General features: G+C 25.8%; 1 protein-coding gene across 3 annotated transcripts in view; it reads right to left on the reverse strand.

The window, feature by feature from the left end:
- Positions 1 to 3,225: 3,225 nt before the first annotated feature.
- LOC129618756 (probable serine/threonine-protein kinase cdc7) overlaps positions 3,226 to 23,355 on the reverse strand; it is a 53,277-nt gene continuing 33,147 nt past the window's right edge. Inside the window, exons 8-13 of one of the 3 annotated variants that reach the window (XM_055533721.1) lie at positions 6,450 to 6,704; positions 6,218 to 6,395; positions 4,909 to 5,155; positions 4,503 to 4,745; positions 4,185 to 4,393; positions 3,226 to 3,949 (exon numbers count right to left, since the gene is read on the reverse strand). In XM_055533721.1, the coding sequence (XP_055389696.1) occupies positions 3,538 to 3,949; positions 4,185 to 4,393; positions 4,503 to 4,745; positions 4,909 to 5,155; positions 6,218 to 6,395; positions 6,450 to 6,704 (1,544 nt within the window). In that variant the 3' untranslated portion in view covers positions 3,226 to 3,537. Of the gene's footprint in view, positions 3,950 to 4,184; positions 4,394 to 4,502; positions 4,746 to 4,908; positions 5,156 to 6,217; positions 6,705 to 23,355 lie in introns of all 3 variants that reach the window. The other 2 variants (XM_055533720.1, XM_055533719.1) reach the window with 2 other exon arrangements.

The raw sequence follows: 23,355 nt of genomic DNA on the forward strand, positions 1-23,355 counted from the left end.
TGCGCTTGTTATCGCGATTCATTTCTAGGCTAACAAAAAATAAAGACACAATTAACAGGTACGAATGCAAACAGTGAAACCAAATTGAAAAAAAAAACAAGAATTATAACGAGAAAATTAGTATTTGCAAAAATACTAATTTTCTTAGAACTACTTAGACACCCTGTATATACCTATGCCGAACAAATAATTTAAGTAAAAAATTAAATATGAATACAAACAATTTGTTTTATTTACAGCGTACATTTAAAGCTAAAAAATTTTTAAGTTATGAGGAAATGATGAAGCTTCGGTAAAAACTATGATTTTCGTATAGGTATAAATTAAGGGCAAGTTATTACATATTTTATTTTTTCTTTTTTAAAGTTGTGTACGTCTGTCCAGGAAAATAAATCAAAATATTTACGGTAAATACTATAATTTTTAGCAGAATATTTATAAATATCATTCATAACGTACTCTTAAGGTATATATTCCTTTTTATGCTGCTGCACTCAAAATTTGTGTTATAAGCGTACATATCTCAAATGCCTTTTAAATACCTATAGATATTTTAGTCTTCAACTTGTTTTTTAACACATTCCCTACAAAATTGTGCTTTTTAAAAAATTTGCGTATATACAGAAAAATAAATTTTATACGTTTTTGTGTATTATTGAGAAATCTATGTCTATAGGAGAGATTGGTTTCTTAACAACACCTAACTTCTTTCTTTAAGTTATTGACATGATAGTCTTAAAAATGTCGTTTTTTAACAATTACCTCGACACGACAGACATTTTTTAAATTTTACAAATTTTGCAAAAGGCAGAGAAATAGCGTCTGGTTTCTTTTACCAATCTACTGCGAAATCAGGTAAGAAAATATTGTACAATGACAAAATGGCTTTTGAAATTAAATTGTAAGCGATTAACTTCGTATTTTAAATTATTAATGTCATTTTTTTAAAAATTGCTTTAAGGACATAAGGAAACGTGAAGACATTCAGCTTAGTTTTGTAGTGTAAAATAATTCAAAAATATTCCTTTAATTTATTGAATAATTACATAATATTATATAATTTATCTACATTTATGTATATAATATAATATTGTGTAAATTTGCATATTTTATTTTATTTTTTTTAAATACATAAATTTATTTTTCAATTGTTTAAATTTTTTTCATTAAGAATAATATACAAAACATAAATTTCAAAAATAAAATAATTATTGCCAAATTTAAAATAAAAAAAAAATTAAATCTGTTTATATAAGACAACAAAAAAACAAAATTAAAAAAAAAAATTAAATAAATTTTTAATCTTCCATTTTATATTTAAATTGCACTTACACCCAGCGCAGAAAAAACCCTCGCACGGTACTCTTTTAATAAATTCTTTTAAAATACGGTATTTAAATCAAATAAACACAAAAATTTGGTTCAAATTTTTTCAATATATTATATTTTTAACAATTTTAAATAAAATTTAATACGAAAAAAATAAATGCATATCCAGGAATTTAAAAGTTTTAAACCCAATGGTCATAATATAGAAAAAAATCAAAATTTAAACTTAAAAATCAAGGTCTTAAAATATTCATTCATTCACAATATCTTAAGTTTAACTAAAAAATTATACATTATTATTGAAATTGCAAGTAACTAGTAGATTAATAAAAACAAAAAAATTAATAATAGAAGGTATAACAATGGTAATTAACATTTAGTACTTGGTTGAAAAACCTCTTGCTTTAACGACAGCTTCAACCCTTCGAGCCATTGAAAAATACAAACTTTCAAGATATTCGACGTTTATTTCCTCATACCAAACCTTCTCGATGATGTTTTTCATCTTCACTAGAGATTGTGGCCGTTCAGCCCGGATTTTTTTACCCATCATACTCCAGCAATTCTCAATGGGATTTAGGTCTGGACTGTTTCCAGGCCAAGGAAGTGACGAAATCCCTAAATCAGTCTTGCAGTTTCGAACCTAAAAGAAATAGAAAACCATAAAATTAATTTAAAATACAAAAATTTTGAAATCACAAGAGAAATTCTCACCGTTTTAGCTCTATGGCATGGCGCAGAATCATCTTGAAAAATTACATTTTGAGTATATTCAGAAAGTTGCTCAATTGTCGGAACTACACCTTCAATGATAATTTTTATGTACTCCTGAGCTTTACTACACCTTCCAGAAGAATTAGCCTTCCAACACCATACCTTGTAATGGCCCCCCAAACCATTATATAGGGTGAAAACTTCATTGTTGGCAAAACGCAATTTTGTGAATATCGTTCTCCTGTTCTACGCCGAACTGTGAGCGATCCATCAGGTCCAATCAAGTTGAATTTAGACTCGTCAGAAAAAATCACTTTTCCCCAGTCTTCCACAGTCCAGTTTTTATAGGTATTTGCCCATTCCAAACGCTGCGACTTCATTTTCTTCGACAAAAGGGGCTTTTTAGCTGGCTTTCGGGCTTCCATTCCTAACTTATTCAACTCAATTTGCATTGTTCGTATTGAAATTCGCTTTCCAGTTTGCTTTTGAAATATCTTTCTAACTTGGCCCGCATTTAAAAATCGATTTCGAAGTGATATTCGTTTCAAAAGTCTTTCATCCCTTTCATTAAGAAGCTTCGGCCTTCCACTTCCAGTTTTTCGCTCCAAAGAGCCAGAAATAATATAATTTTTTAAAAAATTTCTTATACTCCATTCGTTTGTCCCTAATTTTATCGCAATTTGTCTATTTGATACACCATTCTCATGTAGCGCTAAGATTTTAGCTTTTTGTTCGAGAGATAACACCATATTTTTAACTTATTTTTTGTATGAAACTTGAACTTCTTATTAAAAACCACATAACTTTAAACGATAAACAAAAAAGTAACTGTTCCTTACATTAAGGGAAGACACCAAAGTAAAAAACAAAACTCAATATTTAATTGAGTGAGACCACTTTAGTATGAAAATTAATTAAATACAGAATTTCGAAAAAAAATTAAGTGCGAGGGTTTTTTCTGCGCTGGGTGTAAGTCCATTTAACTACATCATTTTTTATTTATAAATTTGACAAAAATGTTGATTAGTATAACACTACTTATAAAATTTACAATATAATTTTATTATATAATTATGAAAATAACAAAAAAAAACAAAAAAAAAAAACTTACATAAGAATTGAATTTTTATATTTTTATTTAAATAAAATCATTGGTGAAAAATCATACAACGATATTAAAAATGACATTGGAATTAGAAAAATATTTTTATTTTTAAAGTTCATACATACATACAAATATGTATAGTCATTAAATCTATCAAATATACAAAATTATAATAATTATTCATTGCTCATATTATTCAAATAATTAGTTTAAATGTTAAGAAAATAAGTTTTCGTCAATAATATTTTTAATAAAATTTTGATTGCCTTTTTGTTTTTAATACCAATTGAAAGGGTTAGTTAAATAGTTATTGCAATGTTTATAATAATTATTCATATATATGTATATATATATATGTAAGTATATAATATTAATGTACATTATATTGATTAACCAATTAGACTTAATCTACTATTCGTTTTTCTAAGTTGAGCTCGCCAAGGAATTATATTTTCATTTTCATCATTTTCAGTATTTATGTTACTACAATTGTTAACGTTATTACTATTATAATTACTATTATTATTATTAGTGTTATTATTATTGTGTTGATTATTTTTATTATCGTTGTTATCATTACTATTATAATCTGTGGATTGATTAGCATTGCTATTATTGTTGATTTCAATTTTTTCTGAATTATCTGAATTTCCAATTACTCCATTCGAATTCATTGTTGTAATGGTTGTTGAACATGAAAAATTAATATTGTCAATAGAGACTGCACGTTGAGTATTTTTAAGACGCCAAGTATCGGTTATTCTTGAAGATTCTTCAACTCGGGGTGTATAGATAGTGGCCCTAAAAATTATTATGTGACAATTTACTAATAATAATTTATTTGTTTCACATATTATGTAATAATTTTAAATTATCGTAAAGAATAAAATAATTTAATCAAAATTCAGTTGAAATCAAGATAAAATTCGGACCATGTTTTAGATTCAATTATATTTGTTTCTTATATTTTCTAGATTTACTAAGTAAAGTGGCTAAACCATAAAAATGACTGTTATGACTTTATGAAAATTCTTACTTTAATTTATTTTCAGCTTCTTCTCTTCTAGCCAATAAGTCTCGTTTCCATTGTGGTATTTGGGAAAGTCGACGGTTTTCCGCTTCAATGGCCATTCTTTCTTCGAATTCTTTTTTGGCTCGTTCAGCTGCCTTTTTAGCTAACATCTGTCTCTTCCAATCAGGTATTATATTACCCGCTTGATCCTTATCGGGTATCTGAAATTGAATCTTTTGTTTTGTTGTTTCAAAAATCAAAAAAAAAAAAAAATCAAACGAAAAGAGACAAAAAAAAACATTCTAACATTTACACAATTCTTATACAAACTGTGAAACTCACCTGGTCAACAAATTTACTAGCCGTGAATTGTTTAGATAATTCTGTGTAATGCTCTCTTTCAGCTTGCTTTGCTTTTTCAACTTTTAATTTTTTAATACCTGGAATATCTTTCGACATTTTAAGCTCAGCAATTAAATCCGTTTTTAGAAATGCATCATTTGTAGTGGACAAACATTGCATACTGATGCTTCGAGTTGGTGCCGAAAATGTTTTTGAAAGCATTTTTGTTTCTGTTCGACGAAGCTACAATTTGTAATAAATCGATGATTAATTTAATATTCATTTAGATAACTAATTGGGTGTTTAATACAGACATCTGTGTTTGTTTAAAAAGAATCTATAAATTTTAGGCCGATTCATGATGTATATATTTTATTTTGGTAGTACAAATAAACTTATTACTTACCTGTACACTATTTAGATCTTGTATAGAGATAGCTGATAAAGGTTGATGTTGTTTCCGTGTTACAGTATCTTGTATGGGCGGTGGAGGCGGAGGAATTCCACGACTTGAATTTTCATTACCATGAATAGGAGGGATTGGTAATGGTGGTGGCGGTGGCGGTTTTGGAATTTCTGCTCCGCCACTGGAATTTTGATGAATGTGGTGATGATGAATTGAAATTTGCATGTACTCTTCTGTGTCGGTAGATCTATACAACGATAAAAAAGTGAATTTTTAATTGTTGAAAATTTCATTTTATAATGTCATTTGTATGTATATGCAATATGATTTATATATGCATATATGTGTTATGTTTCGTTTAGTTATTCGAATTCGGTTTACCCTTAATGCGTTATTCAAATTGTAAAATTTTTTCGAATCCTAATGTTTATCCTAATATTACTTTTGAGAGTTTTAAGAAAAATATTGGAAAGAAAGTTTAGTTAGTCTGTTGATACAATTTTTTCCTAATCGTGTTATTGTATTAAATTATTTAAGATTTGTTATTTCCAATAAGTCTAAAATAAATTCAACGTTCAAGTTTCTAAAGGCCTTTTCTTTACAAAAAAATTTATATAATTCTCTAGAAAACAATTGTGGTTATTGAAAATTTTAAAATTTTAGCGTTTAAGAGTTAAAAACTTGTTTTTTTCCGAAAATTTACTAAAAATTGTTAATTTCTTACTATTGCTGCTGTTCCCGCAATTAGCATTTGCGTACTAATTTTTGTAAATATGGGCATTAGCAATAAAATATTGTAGTTTCAACTACTTCTCTCGATTTTATTTTAAATCCTACGATTCAAATTTTTATTCTATAATTTCATTAAGTATATATTTTATCATTAATGAAATTATACTCGGTCAGCGTTTTCAAAAACATTAACTAGCTATTAATTTCATATTTTTTTTTCAATTTTATACAATCCTTTAGTCGCCATAAATACTGTGTTGTGAGACGCATTAACAAAATTTTCCAAAAAATTTAAAATATTTATTAAATTCTATTTTCTTATATTTTTAAGTTGGTCATTGCTTTTTATTATTTTTTTTTTTTACTTTTCCGGCCCAATTATCAAAATAAATTACAAATTCGCATTTCTGATTTTATTAAGTAAAAAATGTATAAGAAAATTTTCTCACTTTTTATATCGAATTATTAAAAGCACTCATAATATGAAATTTAATTTAAGCTTTCACTTTCAATAAATAAATTTCAATTCCTATAATTAATATTTAATTAAATTATTAAAAAAAATTAAGAAATTTACCTTGCAGATGATGTGCAAGATCTTTTATCACTAATACTTTTTAAATATTCTGATGGTTTTATTAAATGTGTAACACCATCTGGTGATTTATTTGGAAAACTTGGTGGTACAAATGGTAAAACTAATTGTTTGTTAACTAAATTTGGTCCACCGGGACGTGAACAAGGACGTTCATAACCTAAATGTGAATAATTTGATTGTTGATAATCACCATCGCTACCACTATTATTACCAGATGAAGATGAATTATTATTGTTGTTATTGATGGAATTATTATTTTGCTGTTGTTGGTGTTGTTTCTGTTGTTGCTTGTTTTGATGTTGTTGTTGTGTTTGATTTTGAAAATGATGTGTTGAATATAATTCGGAAACTGAATTATTATTATTAATATTTTGTTTAAGACGTTGCTGTTGCTGCTGCTGCTGTTGCTGCTTCTGTTGATTGTGACCGACTGAAGATCCGTTTAATAATTTGGCTTTCTTGTTCGCTGAAATTGAACGAAAATAAAAAAAAAGAGACATAAAAATACAGAATAATAAATAAGAGAAAGATAATAAAATAAAAATAAAAATAAAAAAAAAAAAAATTTAAAATTTGAAATTCAAATAAAATGTACGTATATATGTATGTATATAGTTATATGTATATGCTTGTATATATTGTATGTTTTAAAGTATATTCCGTGGTTTTTCTTTTTTATTCTTCAAATACAAATGAAATCAAAAATGTTTTCTTTTAATTATTTCATTTAATAAAAATGGTTAACTTAGCAGTTTTTCCTCTTAATTTTTAAATATAACAATAATTGAGTCTTTGTTGTTATTAAAAGTAAAATAATTGCTTAGTTTGCAAGGTGATGATTTCAGGTGAATTTTTTACTTATTTTTCAAATAAGAACATTTTAATATTAAAAATATAGTTTGAGCATGTGCAGCATACATACATACATTCATTTTTATACAATATTACAACTTACAAATCTATAATTTCTGGAAAATTTTTATAATTAAATTTTTACTTATGTCGTGAATGATGCGAATGATTTATCTGAATGTACATGTGTGTATACTGTATATGTACATGGTATCGATTTAATAATTATGTAAAATAAAAAAAAAAACGATTACTGCCGGAAATGCAATCATTTCAATTGTTATTCATGAATTTTAAAGTAAGTAATTATATGTATACGCAGTGTATGTTAATATATGAGAAATAACATAACTTCTCACAAAATCATTTGACCATTAAAAAACGGAAACGTATTTATTTTTTTCAAACCAAAAAAAAAAAATTTATTTCGTTCTGATAATATTTTTTGGGGAAAAATGAAAGTAGATCAATTAAATAAAATTTTTGTTTTTTTATGTAATACAATTGTAGCGTATAATTGAATAAATTTTCGATTATTGAATTGTTAAAATTAAATTTTATTATTGAATTACGGTAAAAGTTTATATTTCCGACAATGTATAGGTACGCATATATTTAATAAATTTTGATAATGCGTGCTAACAACGTACAAAGAGTTTTTGCAACATTTTTGATAATTGCAATTAAATTTAAACTACTAAAACAATTTACTTATTTAGTAATCTTACTACAAATTATTCTTTTTTCTTAAATATCTTAACAACCTACATATACATATATTCTTGTTATTTAAGATCGTAACATTCATAATGCTTTCACATGAGATTTATTCAATTTTCACTAAATATACTAAATTTTTGGATCAATATTATCTCACTAGTATACTTTTATATAATAAAATTATTGAACCTGAAATTTCTAGTTTTACAAATGTCTATAACATAATTTCATGTCAGTGGAATATATTAATGAGAAAATCGAAAAAAGATTAATATTGTGGGGCCTCTAAAAATAATACTGGGATAGGCAATTCAAGTTGAGCTACAATTTGTAAAAGTTTAGATTGAATACGGAACAGATTTTGTTGTTAGGAAGATGAAACAACTAAACATATTCATATATCGTCAAAATGTGGCACATTTATCGTTAAATGATGCCAAATTTCCGCCTGACTTCCATATCGTGCTGTTGGAATCAGACAAAAATTTATTAAATGGTTAACTCATCTAATTTAATTTATAGTGTTGTCAAAAACTGTACCTAATAAATGTAAGTCATACGTGAATGTGTTGTGGTATCTTAGAACAAATAGTCGACTGGCTTGGATCATTTGTCCACGACCATTTTTTGATCATTTTAGGTTTTACTTTTTTTTTAAATTTGGATACATAAAGATAAATGAAAAAAAAAATAAATAATAATTTTATTTATCATCAATTTACTTGGTGCAACGAACACGTTACCAAGGATCTAACCAAAAATCGTGCACGATATGTACGTTATTATTTTAAGTCTGAACGTTTATACGTCGAAGTTCACCTAAACAGATTCTCATGTAGAATTGTAAGGTTATATATGAAGGTCCAATAATTTTCTTACTTACTTTGTTTTTTGACAGTAATCAAATGCACAAAGTAAATAGAGTAAGTAAATGAAATTCTCATTGAGTCTATGATTATTTTCCTCACTTTGCTTTGGTTACCTTCGGTGACATCCATTTAGCCACGCTAATAAAACAGTTCGCATTTTAGGTCTTTATTTTTAACATTTATTAGACGTCATTAGTTATTGTCACATAATTTGCTTTTGACAATTCTATGGAACCAACTCGTCCCAACGTCCCAACAAATCAAGAAAGTTCAAAGTAATTTCAGAAATCTTAAAAAACAAGAATTTGCTGTTTTTGGTTTGCAACTTTGCTAATTTTACGTTTTATTTGCAAGATAGTTGTTGCGGTTTGATTCTAAAGAAAACGAGGTTATCGTTGGTTAAGGTTATCACTTAATTCGCCAAAACGCTACTTAAAAGTTCAGAATGATGTATATCTAAAAACGAGTGTGAGTTTTACATAGATTTTATAGGGTGGCAATAAATTTCGTCTATATTATGCGCTCGTTATTTATTGTTAGTATACTAGATTGCTACAGTTATGTATACTCCAGCATGTTTTGAAAAGTACTTTTTTCTTTTGCTAATTTAACAATTTATTATTTGTTTAAAAACTATGCAACTTTAATCGTAAATTGTACATAATTGCAACTAGTCTAATACATAATATACAATGTACGATAAAAAGTTGTTTGAGAAAACAACAATGTCTTTTTGATTATAGTTATAGTTTTGATTATCCACAATAATAATTGGATTCGATTTTTGCTATATGCAAATAACCACTCCAAAACTAGTTCTGTCAAACGTAAAAAAAAAATTAAATAAATACGGTAATATTTTTATACAGTTACTTTGTTACGTTGCTTTTTTAATAATTTTATTAAAAAAAATTTTGTTGAATTTATTGTACAATTTTTGAATTCAGATTCAATAATGATAAAGTGGTATTTCTTAAACTTTGAATATGAAGTATTCTACTTATTGTTAACATCCAGTTGATAAAGTACACTTTTGTAAAACTAATTATTTGGAAATTATTGATTAGTTTATAGAAAACCATCGTTTACTCATCCATGGCCATATAATTTTATCACAAATCAATGCAAATTAAAAAATGTAAATTTGAACGCATAAAATTTTGCTCGAATGTAATAATAAGAGTGAGAGTTACTTTGTTACATTAAAATTTTGTTTGGCAGAAAATTCCAAATTTTGAAATAAAAATAAAGTTTGCTTAAAGTGGAAACATAAAGGTATGTAGGAAAACTTACAAAAATTTATAAAAATCAATATTTAATTTTATATCAATTGTAAATTGTAATGCAAATAGCAATACACGGTTTTGTGCAGAAGTAATGATTTATTTAGTTTAGCAGTGCCAACTGTGTGATACGCGAACCAATACTCTAAAGGTACAACCTCAAATATATTATTTTCATTCACTAAATTCACTAAGGAATAAAATTTTATTGTAATAGCCACCTTATTACTAAAAAACTGAATTATTGTAACGCAGCAGCAGTTAGTCGAATAAGGCTTTTATGTCAAACTCAAACATATTTTTAAGTTATCATTGTGACAATTGAACAACACACACGAACGGATATTTTATGTAGTTACATTTAACCCTAGAGTATTTGTGGTTGAAGAAGAGTACACATGCCTTTATTATGTGTAATAGAAAATTTGAAATATATTCTAAGTGTTATAAGCTTAAAACATGGCTAGTTGTTGTAACACGCTGTTGTATGTATTACCACATAAAAATTGGGTAACGTTAGTGATTGTCGTTTGTTCTATTCACAATCTTTGTTCTGTTTTGCTGTCTATAAAATAGATTACGACTTTTGATCTGTTTTATTTTCTCAGAGATTTTGATTTGGTTTTTGCTATGCAGAGGTAATAAAGTAAAATTGTTAAAAAATTCTACAACACAATTCTACTATAAGAAATTATTTCTTGGTTGTAATTATCCGAAATTAGAAAACATTACATTGTTACTATACTATAAATACCAGTATAACCCGATTTTCCCGATTATCATTACAAAAAAATTCGTAAAAAGTTTATATTATTCCTTGTAGAAAACCCTCAATCACTATTTCTTTTACAGTTATTTAATTTCCTTTTATTTCCTTACAACCTAAGAGGTTTTTGTAGTATTTTGTTTTCAGTCATTTTATGGACTTCAGTTGTTTTTTCATATTAGTGAACATTTTCATATTATTTGTACAATTTATTCCGCACATATTTCAAGATTTTGTCACATGGCTTTTAAATCGTGTTCATTTATGGTGTGTATATATACAATACACACGTTTGTTAATTAAAACATTATCGACTTTTTGTAATTATCAAATTTTTTTGCGAAATTAATAAAAATTTAGCTGAGATAATTTTTTCAGTTTTACTTTTCGCGGTCATTTAATGAAATCGTTATAGTTTTTTTTTTTTTTTCTGCATTTAAAAGAGATTTTATGCACTAAATACTTATACTTACACACATATACATATAATACTTACGTATGTACATATGATATGTGTAAATACGTGCTATTTACTTGTACGTATCTTTAATTTGGAAATTGAAATAAATTTTTACGTTTACAAAATGCATTAAAATATTAAATTGTTTACTTGTAATTCTACTTGCATTTTTTTAATAGTTTACATTATCTTATAATCGCGTAAAAAGCCTGCTTTAAAAAGAAATTGCTTTCACTTTAATACAAGCTTGCATTCGCTTCGTTAAGCTTTAGAGAGCAAATTCGAATTTGTTTTGATTTTTTATTTTCCATAATAAGATTTAATTTATTGCCTGTCAATTTTTGATGCGCCTTGTTGTTGAAAATAATTTGAAGTATTTTTAAATTGTAGCAACTTGTAGTCATTAAGTTGTCTTAAATCCAAAACAACGTTTAAGATTATACGCGTGCATACACAATAAACGACAAACATTGTGTGTTTTGATAATTTTTTTAACTACAACACATTCTACTGACGTACACATTTCTCGGTTCAATCACATTAATTATCATTTTGTTCTTCTTGAAAATCTATATATTGTGGTCGCTTCTAGTAAATTTCAAAATGTTATCGAATTTCTAGTCCAGAATTTATATCTTTTTTATTGTTCTTAAAATTTTAACAGACGCCGTCCACATTTCTAGCGGTTATAATAGAGATTTGCTTTTTTATATGTACTTCTTCGATTTAATTATATTTTATGATTCTGACAAAATTGCATAAAATTGGGGGCTTAACTAATATTTTCACACAACTCTAAATGCAGCCATATAAACTATAATGAAATTTATTTTGTTCCAAAGGGAGCGAGTTTTCTTAATTTTTTATTGGAGCAAAATTATATTGATCACAACAATTTGTCTTTAATAGGATGATTTACAATTGATTTTCATTAAAAGTCAATTTAGCAAGAAACTTCGACGTAGCTCATATATGAGTACTATCTGCCCAACTACTAGAGGTATATTAATTAGAATGTAACGAATGTTCTATGCGGCAAATATTTTCACCAAATTTTGCAATTTATTTGTAAAACTATTACCGAAATAGAACTTGCAAGGGATACAATGCGATCGATTATGTGCTTCTCACATTAGATGTCTTTGAACTTTTAAGGATGCAATGCGATTTGTTATGTGCTTCCGATTTCATCCGATTTCATTTTACTATTTTACAATTTCCAAATATAATGGGAAAGTTCGAATAAAAGTAGCAAGTTTGACAGTTGAATGTGATATTTTTTTTATTTTAACTCAAACAGTTTATGAGTTATATGTGTGTATGTATACATTTAATACAAAATACATTTGTATAATTAAATATGAACTTGTACGACGTTCATTAAAAATAATTAGTGCTAGAGTAAAAATTTTTGATTGCACGAAAGGTTAATTTTTCTACATAAAATTGTACGCAATTAATTATGCATGTTTATGTATGTTTAGTTGCATTAAAAATTATATAATTCGTTTTCTAAGGTACTGACAGTGCAAATTGAAGATGGATGTAGAATAAAACAAACATATAGGTTAGCTTTAATTAGATTTTTTATTTAAATATGCTTTTGAATTTTTAATTGCAATGTGTAGGTATACACGATTGCTTTTTCTTTTAACACTTTTATATTTCGCTTGAATCTAACTTTAAAGTAAATTGTGAACTTAGCAAAATAAACTTGTAACACCTTATATGCGTTTATACAAAATTAGTCTTCATATTTTTAAAGTTATTCTTTAAATTACTTTTCGCACACTTAGGCACCATAGAATGTAAACGCTTATGAGAAATTAACAGCAACACATTTGCACACAAATTAATGGGACGATATAGGACATGGCAAAGAAAACGGTGACGCTATTCATTAGGAAAGTCCATTAGGCTAACTTTCTTGCAACACAATGATAAAAGTAAATTGCCATAAGTTTTACATGCAGTTTTATTCAATAATGAAAAATAATGAGACTAGTAAAAATAATTTTATGAAATCCAGTGTAATATTTTCCAGATTTCCAGATTTTTAAAATTTTAAATTTTTCTATGTGATTTATTTCAAACTTAAAATATTTGTGAAGCATTTCTTAAAAAATCTTTAAAGATCTTTTATTTAACATTTTAAAGTAAATTTAGAATTTTATGCATGAAACGATTTTCGAACTTTTGCTCTTATTGATCATGCTACATTTGAAGATTTTGCAGTTTTGATTTATCGATCATACTTTGTATCATATTTTGTAAGATTTCAGTTAGAACAGAATTTTCGAAAATGCCCCTTCTTCTTATGCAATTTTTTACTGGGCTTGGTCTTGTTTTAATTAACAAACATGCGTGTGTTGCATGTTATATATATATATATATAAATATATATATAAATAGTTGACAACTGAGCTTGTCCATATAGGCTGAAACTAAGGTTTTATACATTTAAAAAATACAGGGTAAATGAATACTAAAGTTTACTTAATTTATCGCTTTCTTTTCGTGCCGAACATTGGGTTTCTAAGTTTTGTCCGACAACTCCGACTTGAAGGTTAATATTCAAATTTTATTTCAAAGTCCTAAAATTTGATATGGCCGATAGACATTTTCAACCTTCAAGAAGTTTGTCTTGTATAGCGAATAATTTATTATAGTTGAATCTATAAATTGTAAGGTAAGAAATCAAAAAGTGAAAAAGAAAATACAAGAAGATCAAATAACGTTTTATAAATAACAAATATAAAAACGTTTCAACCGATCTTATCCGACTTGACAAGCTCACTTAAAACTATAGTTATCGAAAAATTTAAAATTTGTTTTTAAAACCATAAAAAAACTACTCGAATGTGTTACACCATGTCACAAAGAATAGAACACATAATCTGAGCTAAACATTGTTTTAATATAACGTTTGGCTTAAATTTAAGCTTAAGGAAGGGTAGAAAAATTTTGTATAATCACCTTTTGAAGTTTCAAGAAATTTCATACGAAATTGTTCGGATATAGAAAACTAAAGAAACTAAACAGGGAAAAATTTGAATATTTTAAAAATTAGAATGCTTGACATTCCGAAAGTACGTAAAATACAAAATAAAGAAACATAACGATTCGAGCACTTTCAAAAACTGTTTGATTGAAGCTTCTATCTTTTACGGAAGGGAAATAGTAAGAAAAAAAACTTGGCAAAGTTGAAATTTAATAAAAATAGTTAAAATTCTTATATTTCGGGAATAGTTGAAATTTGTCATCTAGTTCGAACAAAAATTTTACACATTTTTAATGTTCTAAACGAAAATGTTAAAGCGCTGGTCTACTGAATCACCCTGTAAATAAAATTTTTAAAATATTAAACAACAAATTCAATCTTTTTTTTAACACAATTTTACCAAAAGAACATGAAGATTTGCCAATTTTATCGCTATATACAAACACAAAACTATTAGAAAATTAAATCAGGTTAAAAAATTAATTTTGTACAACTTAATTAAAAACATACATACATATATATATAAGAAGAGCACATATGCACATAGATGCAAACTATTTAAGAAACTAACATAATTTTGAATATTATTAACGGAAGTGGAAATATTTCTCTATTTCATTTTTTTATTATTAATATTTTAATTTCCTGTGTCTACAAATGAAAATGAGCATAACCAGAAACCAAATAAAGTGCACATACATATGTCTGTATTAAAACAGCGTTAAAATGAATTCAACCATTGAACAAAATATTTATTTTATTGTTTTGCAAATTTTATTATGTGCAGAAATTATTATTTATTTGGTATTAACTGTGTTTAATAACTACGAGTATGTAAGTATGTGAATTTCAAATTTTTGTCTGTATACACCTATGATCTATGGAAATTATGTAAAAATGTTGAATTTTAATAGATGATGTGCAATAAAATTGCATAATTTTCATTGTGATATTTCAATGTTAAATGCTATTGCAAATGTTTACGCTTTAAAGACATCAGAAATACTACAATACCACTCCTTCCAGAATAGAATGCAAAGGTAGCACAAATAAATATCGGCTGAAATATGATTTTTTTAATCAATCCGATGCCGATTAAACAAGTTAATTTGTAGTTGGTAACTGATGTTGAAAGTTCTAAGTTGAAATTTTGCGATTCCATTAAAAAGGAGTAGGCGCAAATTTTCATTTCGGGTTTTGAAATTTGGAAAAATTGAAGAGTTTTTTTTTGGAATTTATTTCATATTATTCCCAGGTATTATAAGTAGTTTACTCACATATGTGTTGGCTACCTTACTATAATATTAGCTTTTTACAAGAGTCTTTTACATGAGTTCTATAAATTTTATATAACACTCAAAAGATGTTAATTTGGTTACTTAAAATATTTAGCTGAAAGTGTTAAGAGTTGATTGCTATAAAACAAAAGTTTATTTCCGAAAACGTTCAATTTTATTTATTTATTTCTTGTCAATACTTTTGATATACATACATACATATGTACTTGAGAATAATAGCGTTTCAAAAAATTATAATTAAAAAAATTATTAATTTATACTTGAGTAAATTACACTACCACTATACGTGTAAATTGAAGGCCAAGAAAAATTTGATGAGCACTGGTTAATGTTCCGTTAAATCCGATTAAAAAATTTTATTATTTAAAATTTTTTCTTATTGTGTTGAGTTTGTTAAAAAAAAAAAACAAAATTTGTAAAATACAACTTTCAATTCATCTTACAATGGTTATTCAATAATGAGTTTTTGATAAAATTTTTAGTTGAAAACACAAAAATAGCAATGATTTTTGTTTTCAAACAATTGAAACTCAAAAAATTTAATCAATAAAAGAAAATACAAATACTAAAGTTTGTGTGTTTTTTTTTCACAGATCGCGTTTGGTATACAAGCTGTCTCTTACTCTATATACCACTGTATAGGTTCTCATCAATAAAATTTTTATATGAAGACCATATTTAAAGCTTAACAGGTGCTCACGGGTTTGAAGGAAATCGCGATCGTTTTTTACTTCTGAAATTTTAAGTATCACTACTTTTCTATTTATACAAGACAGATGTTTGAATACGTTTTGGAAAGCTCAGAATAAGATATTTCTCATGAATATCTTTACAGGCTACTTTTTTCCGACTTACATGTCACGTAACATTTCCAAAAATTTAAAATTTCTGAAAATGTTAAATTCTTTTTTTTAAAAACCTTATTTTTATTTTTCAAGTAACATTATAGTTTTCCCCAAATTTATTACATCTGGTTACCCTATATTATTTAATTTAGTATAACAAACATTTTTGTACGTGTTATGATATGTAAATTATTGAGAAAAATATATTATGTAGTTTATATAACAATTTTTTACGTTAATGACTTCGAAAATGGTGTCTCATCGTTCAAATTAGTACTTCTTTTCTGTTATGCAATAAATCTACGACTTTAATTTTTTGGGTGTTTGCATAAGTTGTTGTTCTGGAGCGATTGCATAAATTGTGGGTCAAAGGTACATAGCGGTGCACTTGGAAACGACACTTTTTGTAAAAGAACAAATCTATCGTGTTATAATTTTATTTGCAGAGTTTAACAGAAATTTGTTTTCTAGTATTAGTAGTATAATACGGCCGTTTTACTGTATACATCAAGTTAGTTAATAATGTAATTAACATGATCGTCAAATGCTGGACATACTGGAAACGGCCTATGTAAAAATCATTAACAAAGTATGTATAAAAAATCAGTCATTGTTCTTATTCAACCCGTAAGATAGATTTCTTTATTGGTTTAATTGAATAAATATTTTATGACGTTTCATTGAAACAAAAGTGTAAGTTAAAATATTAATTAGGAGGATAGCTATAGAAGCTAAATTTTAATTATATACCGTTATAATATTTTGTTATATACAAAAGTATTAATTAATATACAAAATATTATAACGGTAATTATTTACAATTAACTAACAATTAATTACTATTTCTTTCATTCATATAAATTAATTTTGCAGTTACATTATAAAAGTGTCAACTAAAATATCAAGACGCCTACTGTTATGCAATGTTTATAAAACACTTCAACATAATGATTTCATACTAATTTATTAAATTTTTAAAGCACTAATTTGATCAAAAACAATACCAAATTAGAAAAAATTAATTTTCAAATCAATGAAAACTTTAAAAATTATTCTTTATTTTTCTTTTCAAATTATCAGCAGGTTTTAAAAATTTTATTAGAGAAAAATTTAATAAAAATTTGTTCAACAAACGCAATCAAAATGTTGAAAGTCATCAATGCCATAACATAACTGCTTGTTGAGTTCTCTACCTGTCAGTATGTCATCTTTTAATAAATTTTATTTATAATTTCGTTTTTCTTTTATATGTGCAATTTTTATTCAATTAGGAGTGGTTCCGCTTAAATAAAATTATAATGCACTAAGTAGTTTAATTAGAAACTTCACGTCAAATTATTTAGATTACATATATTAATTTTTTGGTATTTACTAACTATAAAATGTGTAATTAACTTAATTTTGAAATATTGGTTAAATATTTTCTCTTACTTAATTATTTTCACTGTTATGATTTAAAAATTGCAATTTTCAGGTCAATTTAGTTTAAATTCTTTAATTTGTGCGAAAGTGCGTTTTTCATTCATTACACGTATAACAGTTATTCAATTGCAACTTAAGTCTATTATTTATACCAACATTAAAAACTTTTAATGAAAAAATGGACAATAAATAAATCGTATGCACATATACATTCACATGTATATAGTCAAAAATTTTTACATAAAGCGTTCAATACTCATTACATATTCAGGTTTTTGAAGAAGTTATAGATGTGGAGGTATAATTGTGATTTACAACATTGATCGGATGCGTATGTGCAATATTTTAAGTGCTTTAATTAATGCTAAGTTTTCTAATTAGTTTTTTTGCGTTTCTTTTAAAACAGTGAAAACCAAATATGTTTGACCATATCTTGATTTATTTCTCGTAGTTTTAGAAAATTGAAGGTCAGTGTATATAAGAAATGAGAAAGAACTTTTTTTAGCACTTTTCCAAAAAATTTTTGAAAAAAAGTGCTTATTAGTTTCACTCTGTCCGTCCGTCCGTCCGTCCGTGGACACTTTTTTTGTTTACAAAACTTCTACACCCTTGAAGATAGAAAGCTGAAATTTAATATGTTCATAGATCTTTACTAGAAACTTATTTCCGTAGAGCAAAATTTTTCCTATCTCCCCCCTCTAGAAGTTATACCCCAAAAAACCCTAAAAATACAATTTTTTTTACTATTTGTTGCAGTGAAAACATAAGCATTTTTCAAATTTTGCAAACCCAAAAAGGCAGTGGTTTGCTTCTCCTATCGCGGCATACTATAGTTAAACTTTAAGAAAACAAAATGGCCGTTCAAATTTACCGTTATCTAAAATCCGTTTTTTCCAATTTTTTGTAGACGTTTTTCTTCTAGACCCCAGGGTGTAGTAGCCTGAATTTTTAGCAGCTTTTAGACACTAATAAATAGTCTATTTCGTTAGAAGAAAACTCTTGAAATTTGTAAAATTTGAATTTTTGACGCCTTATATTTCCGAAACCGCAAGCTTTTTCAAATTTCTATAAACGCAAAAACTAACGGTAAATTCCATGACATTAAAAAATTTTATTATTTTTTTTAACTAACATTAAAATCGAGCATTATGTTAAGCCCTCTTTAAATTAATTTTTGCTTTATTTCGAGAACTGAATAAATCGTTCATCCCAAATATATGCAATCCTAGAAATAATTTCGTTTATGAATGAAAATAATTTTAATAGTGTGTTAGGTATAAATAATATATTGTACTCGTATTTAAAAGCAGTGTTTCACTTCTTGAAGGGAAAAGTGCTACAATACAAACGATTGGTTTGATCCAACTTTATTTTTATTTTACATCTTTATATTTTCTAAAACTTCGTGGGCAAAATAAAGTTTTTTAGTTTTCTAGGTAGTTATTTTGAAAAAATAAGATTTCAGAAACAGAACCTTTACTTTGAGTAGATTTAATATTTTTAAAAATATTTCATGCAATTATTTTACTGGCTATGCTTTTAGGATCCAAATATAATGACGCGAATAGGAAATTGTGTCGAAAAAATGTAAGTAAATATTTTGGTATCTTTTGATATAAACTAAAAAGGATCTTAGACATAAAACATTATGAGTAAAGAATAAAAATATTTGATTATAAATTAATCACGGAACTAACTGCATAGATATTGAATATTATCCATATATTTTCAATTATTTTATAATATTGTATATTAAGCTATAAATTATTAAGTACTATTTTTGACCTAACCAGAGTTTGCAGCCGAGGTCCTTCGATTAAAGGACTGGTACCATAACCAGTGCACCATTGAACAGAAATTATTTATTAACTATCGATAAATCTGCACAATTTGTTTTTGATCAGTTACACTTATTTAAAATAAATAAACTTATCAAATAAAATTTTTGAATATGAGTTTCTAAGTTTGAATATGTGTAATGTAAGTGAATTGATTTAAAAATTTTCCTATTCTAAATTACATAACAAATCGCCTAAGTATTTATTTTTAATTCCGAATTTTGAATTTGATAAGAGTAAATTGAACACCGTAATAAATTAAGAAAAAAAATTTTTTTTTTTTTCGTTTTCTCCATTTCCCAATTTTTCCAAAATTGTTGGACAAAATACTTACATAATGCAATAAAAAAATCCAAATTTTGTAAACGTGCAAAAAAATTCAGTAATGCGTTCATAATTCCAATTTATGTGGTGAAAGGATTCAAATTAAAAGTAAGGATAACAAGTATAATAAACTAACGGTAGATTAATTACCAAACCGAATTTTTTATTTTATTTTCCTTTTTTCACTTTTATTATTATTATAATTTTTTTTTCTTTTTTAATTAAATACGAGCTTCTCGATCAAAGATTAATTTAAACTGGAAGCAAAAATTTAGATCGTGATTTGATTCAATCTCAAAATTCAATAGATACAACATTAAAGGAAAAGCAAAAATAACAAAAATAAAAAAAAAATTATTTGATGTACATCATATAATGTTGGTGATGCTTGCCTTACAGCATTACAGTTAATATTTCTGCCATCACCATTAATTTAATTTCGTTGTTTTGCTGTAGTGATGGTTAAAATTTATATTTTTGATTTTCTATATTTTTCTATTCCACTATTTCTTTAATTGAAAAAGTCCGGATAATAAAAAATTCATATTTAGCCCGCAACAAAAGCAAAACACAAAAAAAATTTATGATACTTTTGTAAAGTTGTTCATATTTCAAAGAAGAAATGCACAAGAAATCTTTGAAAGCATTTTAAAATTGTCGCATTTTAGCAACACTATATGTAGGAATAACTACATATAGACATAATCTGTATGTACAAATATATAGCATAATCAACTATATAAAGCTATATTTGAAATTTGTTAGTAACCACCGGGTGTATATCAAACCAATATTATTATTATTACCTTATTTAGAGCATTTTTATGCTGTGAGAAAGTTGTTGAACCAGATCGGATGTGATTATTTTAATAATGTGTTAAAAATTCATTATCATTTTGCTTATAGAGACACATAAGAGTATGGTATTTCATGAGTGAATAAAGGAAGAGAAATAAGTATTTTTTTTTGTTTTTATTGTTTTTGTTACTGATACACCATGATAAAATTGTATGCATACCAGTTAAAAATAATTTTCTATTCAAGTTTTCCTCCTCATGAAATTAATGTTTTTTTTTTTTAATTTAAATTAATAATTTTTTCTATTGTTTGTTAAGAGCAATCCTGTTAAAAAAAAATTAAATAATTGTGTAATAATATTAAAATTTTATTAATTGTGCAGGGAAATGTTGTGACAGTTTTGCATTAATAAGGAATTTATAGAGTATTTTTTAAATATTTGTGGGGTATTTGATTAGAGATCCAATATTATTCGCAAACATTGAAAGTCAAAAACAAAACTCAGATTTCAACTGAATTTGCATTTAAGAAGTTTCGGGAAGTGCTCATTTTTCGGTGTTGAATTCGTGGAAGCTTTGGTGCATCTATATTTCCACAGCTTTGTTATGCCAAAAAAAGTCATAATAGCGTAGTGATAGCACGACATTGTAATAATAAATAGTACAAATAATTTTAGAAATATTATAAAATGCTTTAAGCAAGGATATCGGTGACGGTTTGCGAATTTGAAAGTGAATAAGAAAAAAAGTTAAAGATTTAGTAATTGTGTATTTGACGGAACATGATCTGGCTTTACTCGTCAAATCCAATTTATTTAGATTAATATTGCATACATATGTAAATGCCAGAGACCTAAACTGGTTTATAAAGGACTCGGGCTTGTTAACGTCCTGTGACATCACAACGACCCCAAGTGGCCTAGCTGTATCCTCGGACAACCGTTTCAACCTAACCTAACCTACACACATAGGAACATAGGATTCAGCAGATTTTATATTTGCACTCCACTACAGTGAAAATAAATTGTTGTTTGAAATTACAATCAATTGCAATGTTCAATTTAAAATTCATAATACTTTTGTAATCTTTTATTAAATTTAATAGTTAAAATCAAATTTATTAAAAATATTTCTAAAATATTTAATTATTACTTAAGCAAATTTCAGGAAAACTTTATAAATTCAATCAAAATTTTTTCTATTAATTTTAAAAATTTAATTGATTAATTGATTTTAATGCTGTGATATTTCTTTTTGATGAGTGGGTAAAACGAGGTACTTTCAATGTAATTTTTATTAATTAATTTTCAAAATTAATGTAAAAACATTAACTAAGTAACAAAAATTTAAAGATGATGCAAAAGAATAGTGAAGACAACAAAATACAAAAATGTCAATTTGAGGAAATGTTCAACTCATAGTAACTACAATATATAAAAATAATATGGTTGTGTCGGATCAATGACTTTTTATTTATGGTAATGAATTGTAAATTTTTAAAATATTTAACTCTTGTTTTTTTTTCTGATTTTACATAGCTATATAAGTATGTAATTACACATGTTTTTATTTTTTTTTGTTTGTAAATTTATTTAGTTGCTTTTTGTATATAAATTGCAAAGTTACTCTAAACTTGAAATACAATTTCAATTTAGTTGTTATTAAATTTTATTTTTAATTAAGTATACACATGTATGTACATATTATGTACAAATAGTTGTTTTTAAGTTCACATGTACATACATATACATAAAATATTATTTACCAATAAGGAAAATGGAATGAATGCATACAGATATGAAATTTCAAGATTAAAGGTTATTATATTGCCATTATTAAGATTTTAAAATATCTATTTGAATTTTATTACAAAACATCAACATTTTGGGAAGTAAAGAATTTGAAAGCTAAAAATAATTTCAAAGATGATAAAAAACACATACTTAAATATAAAAGTTATAAGATATAGGTGATAGAGATAAAATATAAATTAAAGTAATAAAAATATTGCATACAATTACACGCCGCCGTATGTTACATTGAAAATCGATAGCTACGAGTAGTTTGAAAAATTGAAAAATGTGAAATGTTTTTTCAAAAATTAAAATGGCGATATTATTTACAGTGGAGTAATAAGGCAAAAATAATTTCAATTTCATTTATTTTGATTTGAGTATGGCTAAAATTTTGGTTTCAGAATTATATTTTGTACTTGTTTAATGGATGAAATTATAATTATGTTTTATAATGAAAAAAGTTTGAATGCAGTGAATATTATTCAGAATATTTTAGATTAAGAATATTTTTCAAGTTTTTATAGTGCTGGAAATTTATAAACTCAAATTGAAATAAATAGTATTTAAGTATGTAACACACCATTTGCTTGGGAAAAAATAGTTTTAATTTTCAAAGCGGGTAAAGCAAACAATGTTTGATAATATTTAAATTTTTGGTATTAAATAAAGAGAGTATGGTTCTTAAATAATTTTCTTATTTAATTTCAATAGTTAACGGGTGCCATTACATATAAATTTGAAAAATCATACTATATGAAATGAAGACACAATTTCTGAAATTATACAGGTGACGACAATGTCGTTGTAAGTAATTTTGTAAACGAGAAAAAATAGAATTGACAATAC

The sequence above is a fragment of the Condylostylus longicornis genome, unplaced genomic scaffold (genome assembly GCF_029603195.1).
Source record: "Condylostylus longicornis isolate FDR11 unplaced genomic scaffold, ASM2960319v2 ptg000010l, whole genome shotgun sequence".
Classification (NCBI taxonomy): Eukaryota; Metazoa; Arthropoda; class Insecta; order Diptera; family Dolichopodidae; genus Condylostylus; species Condylostylus longicornis.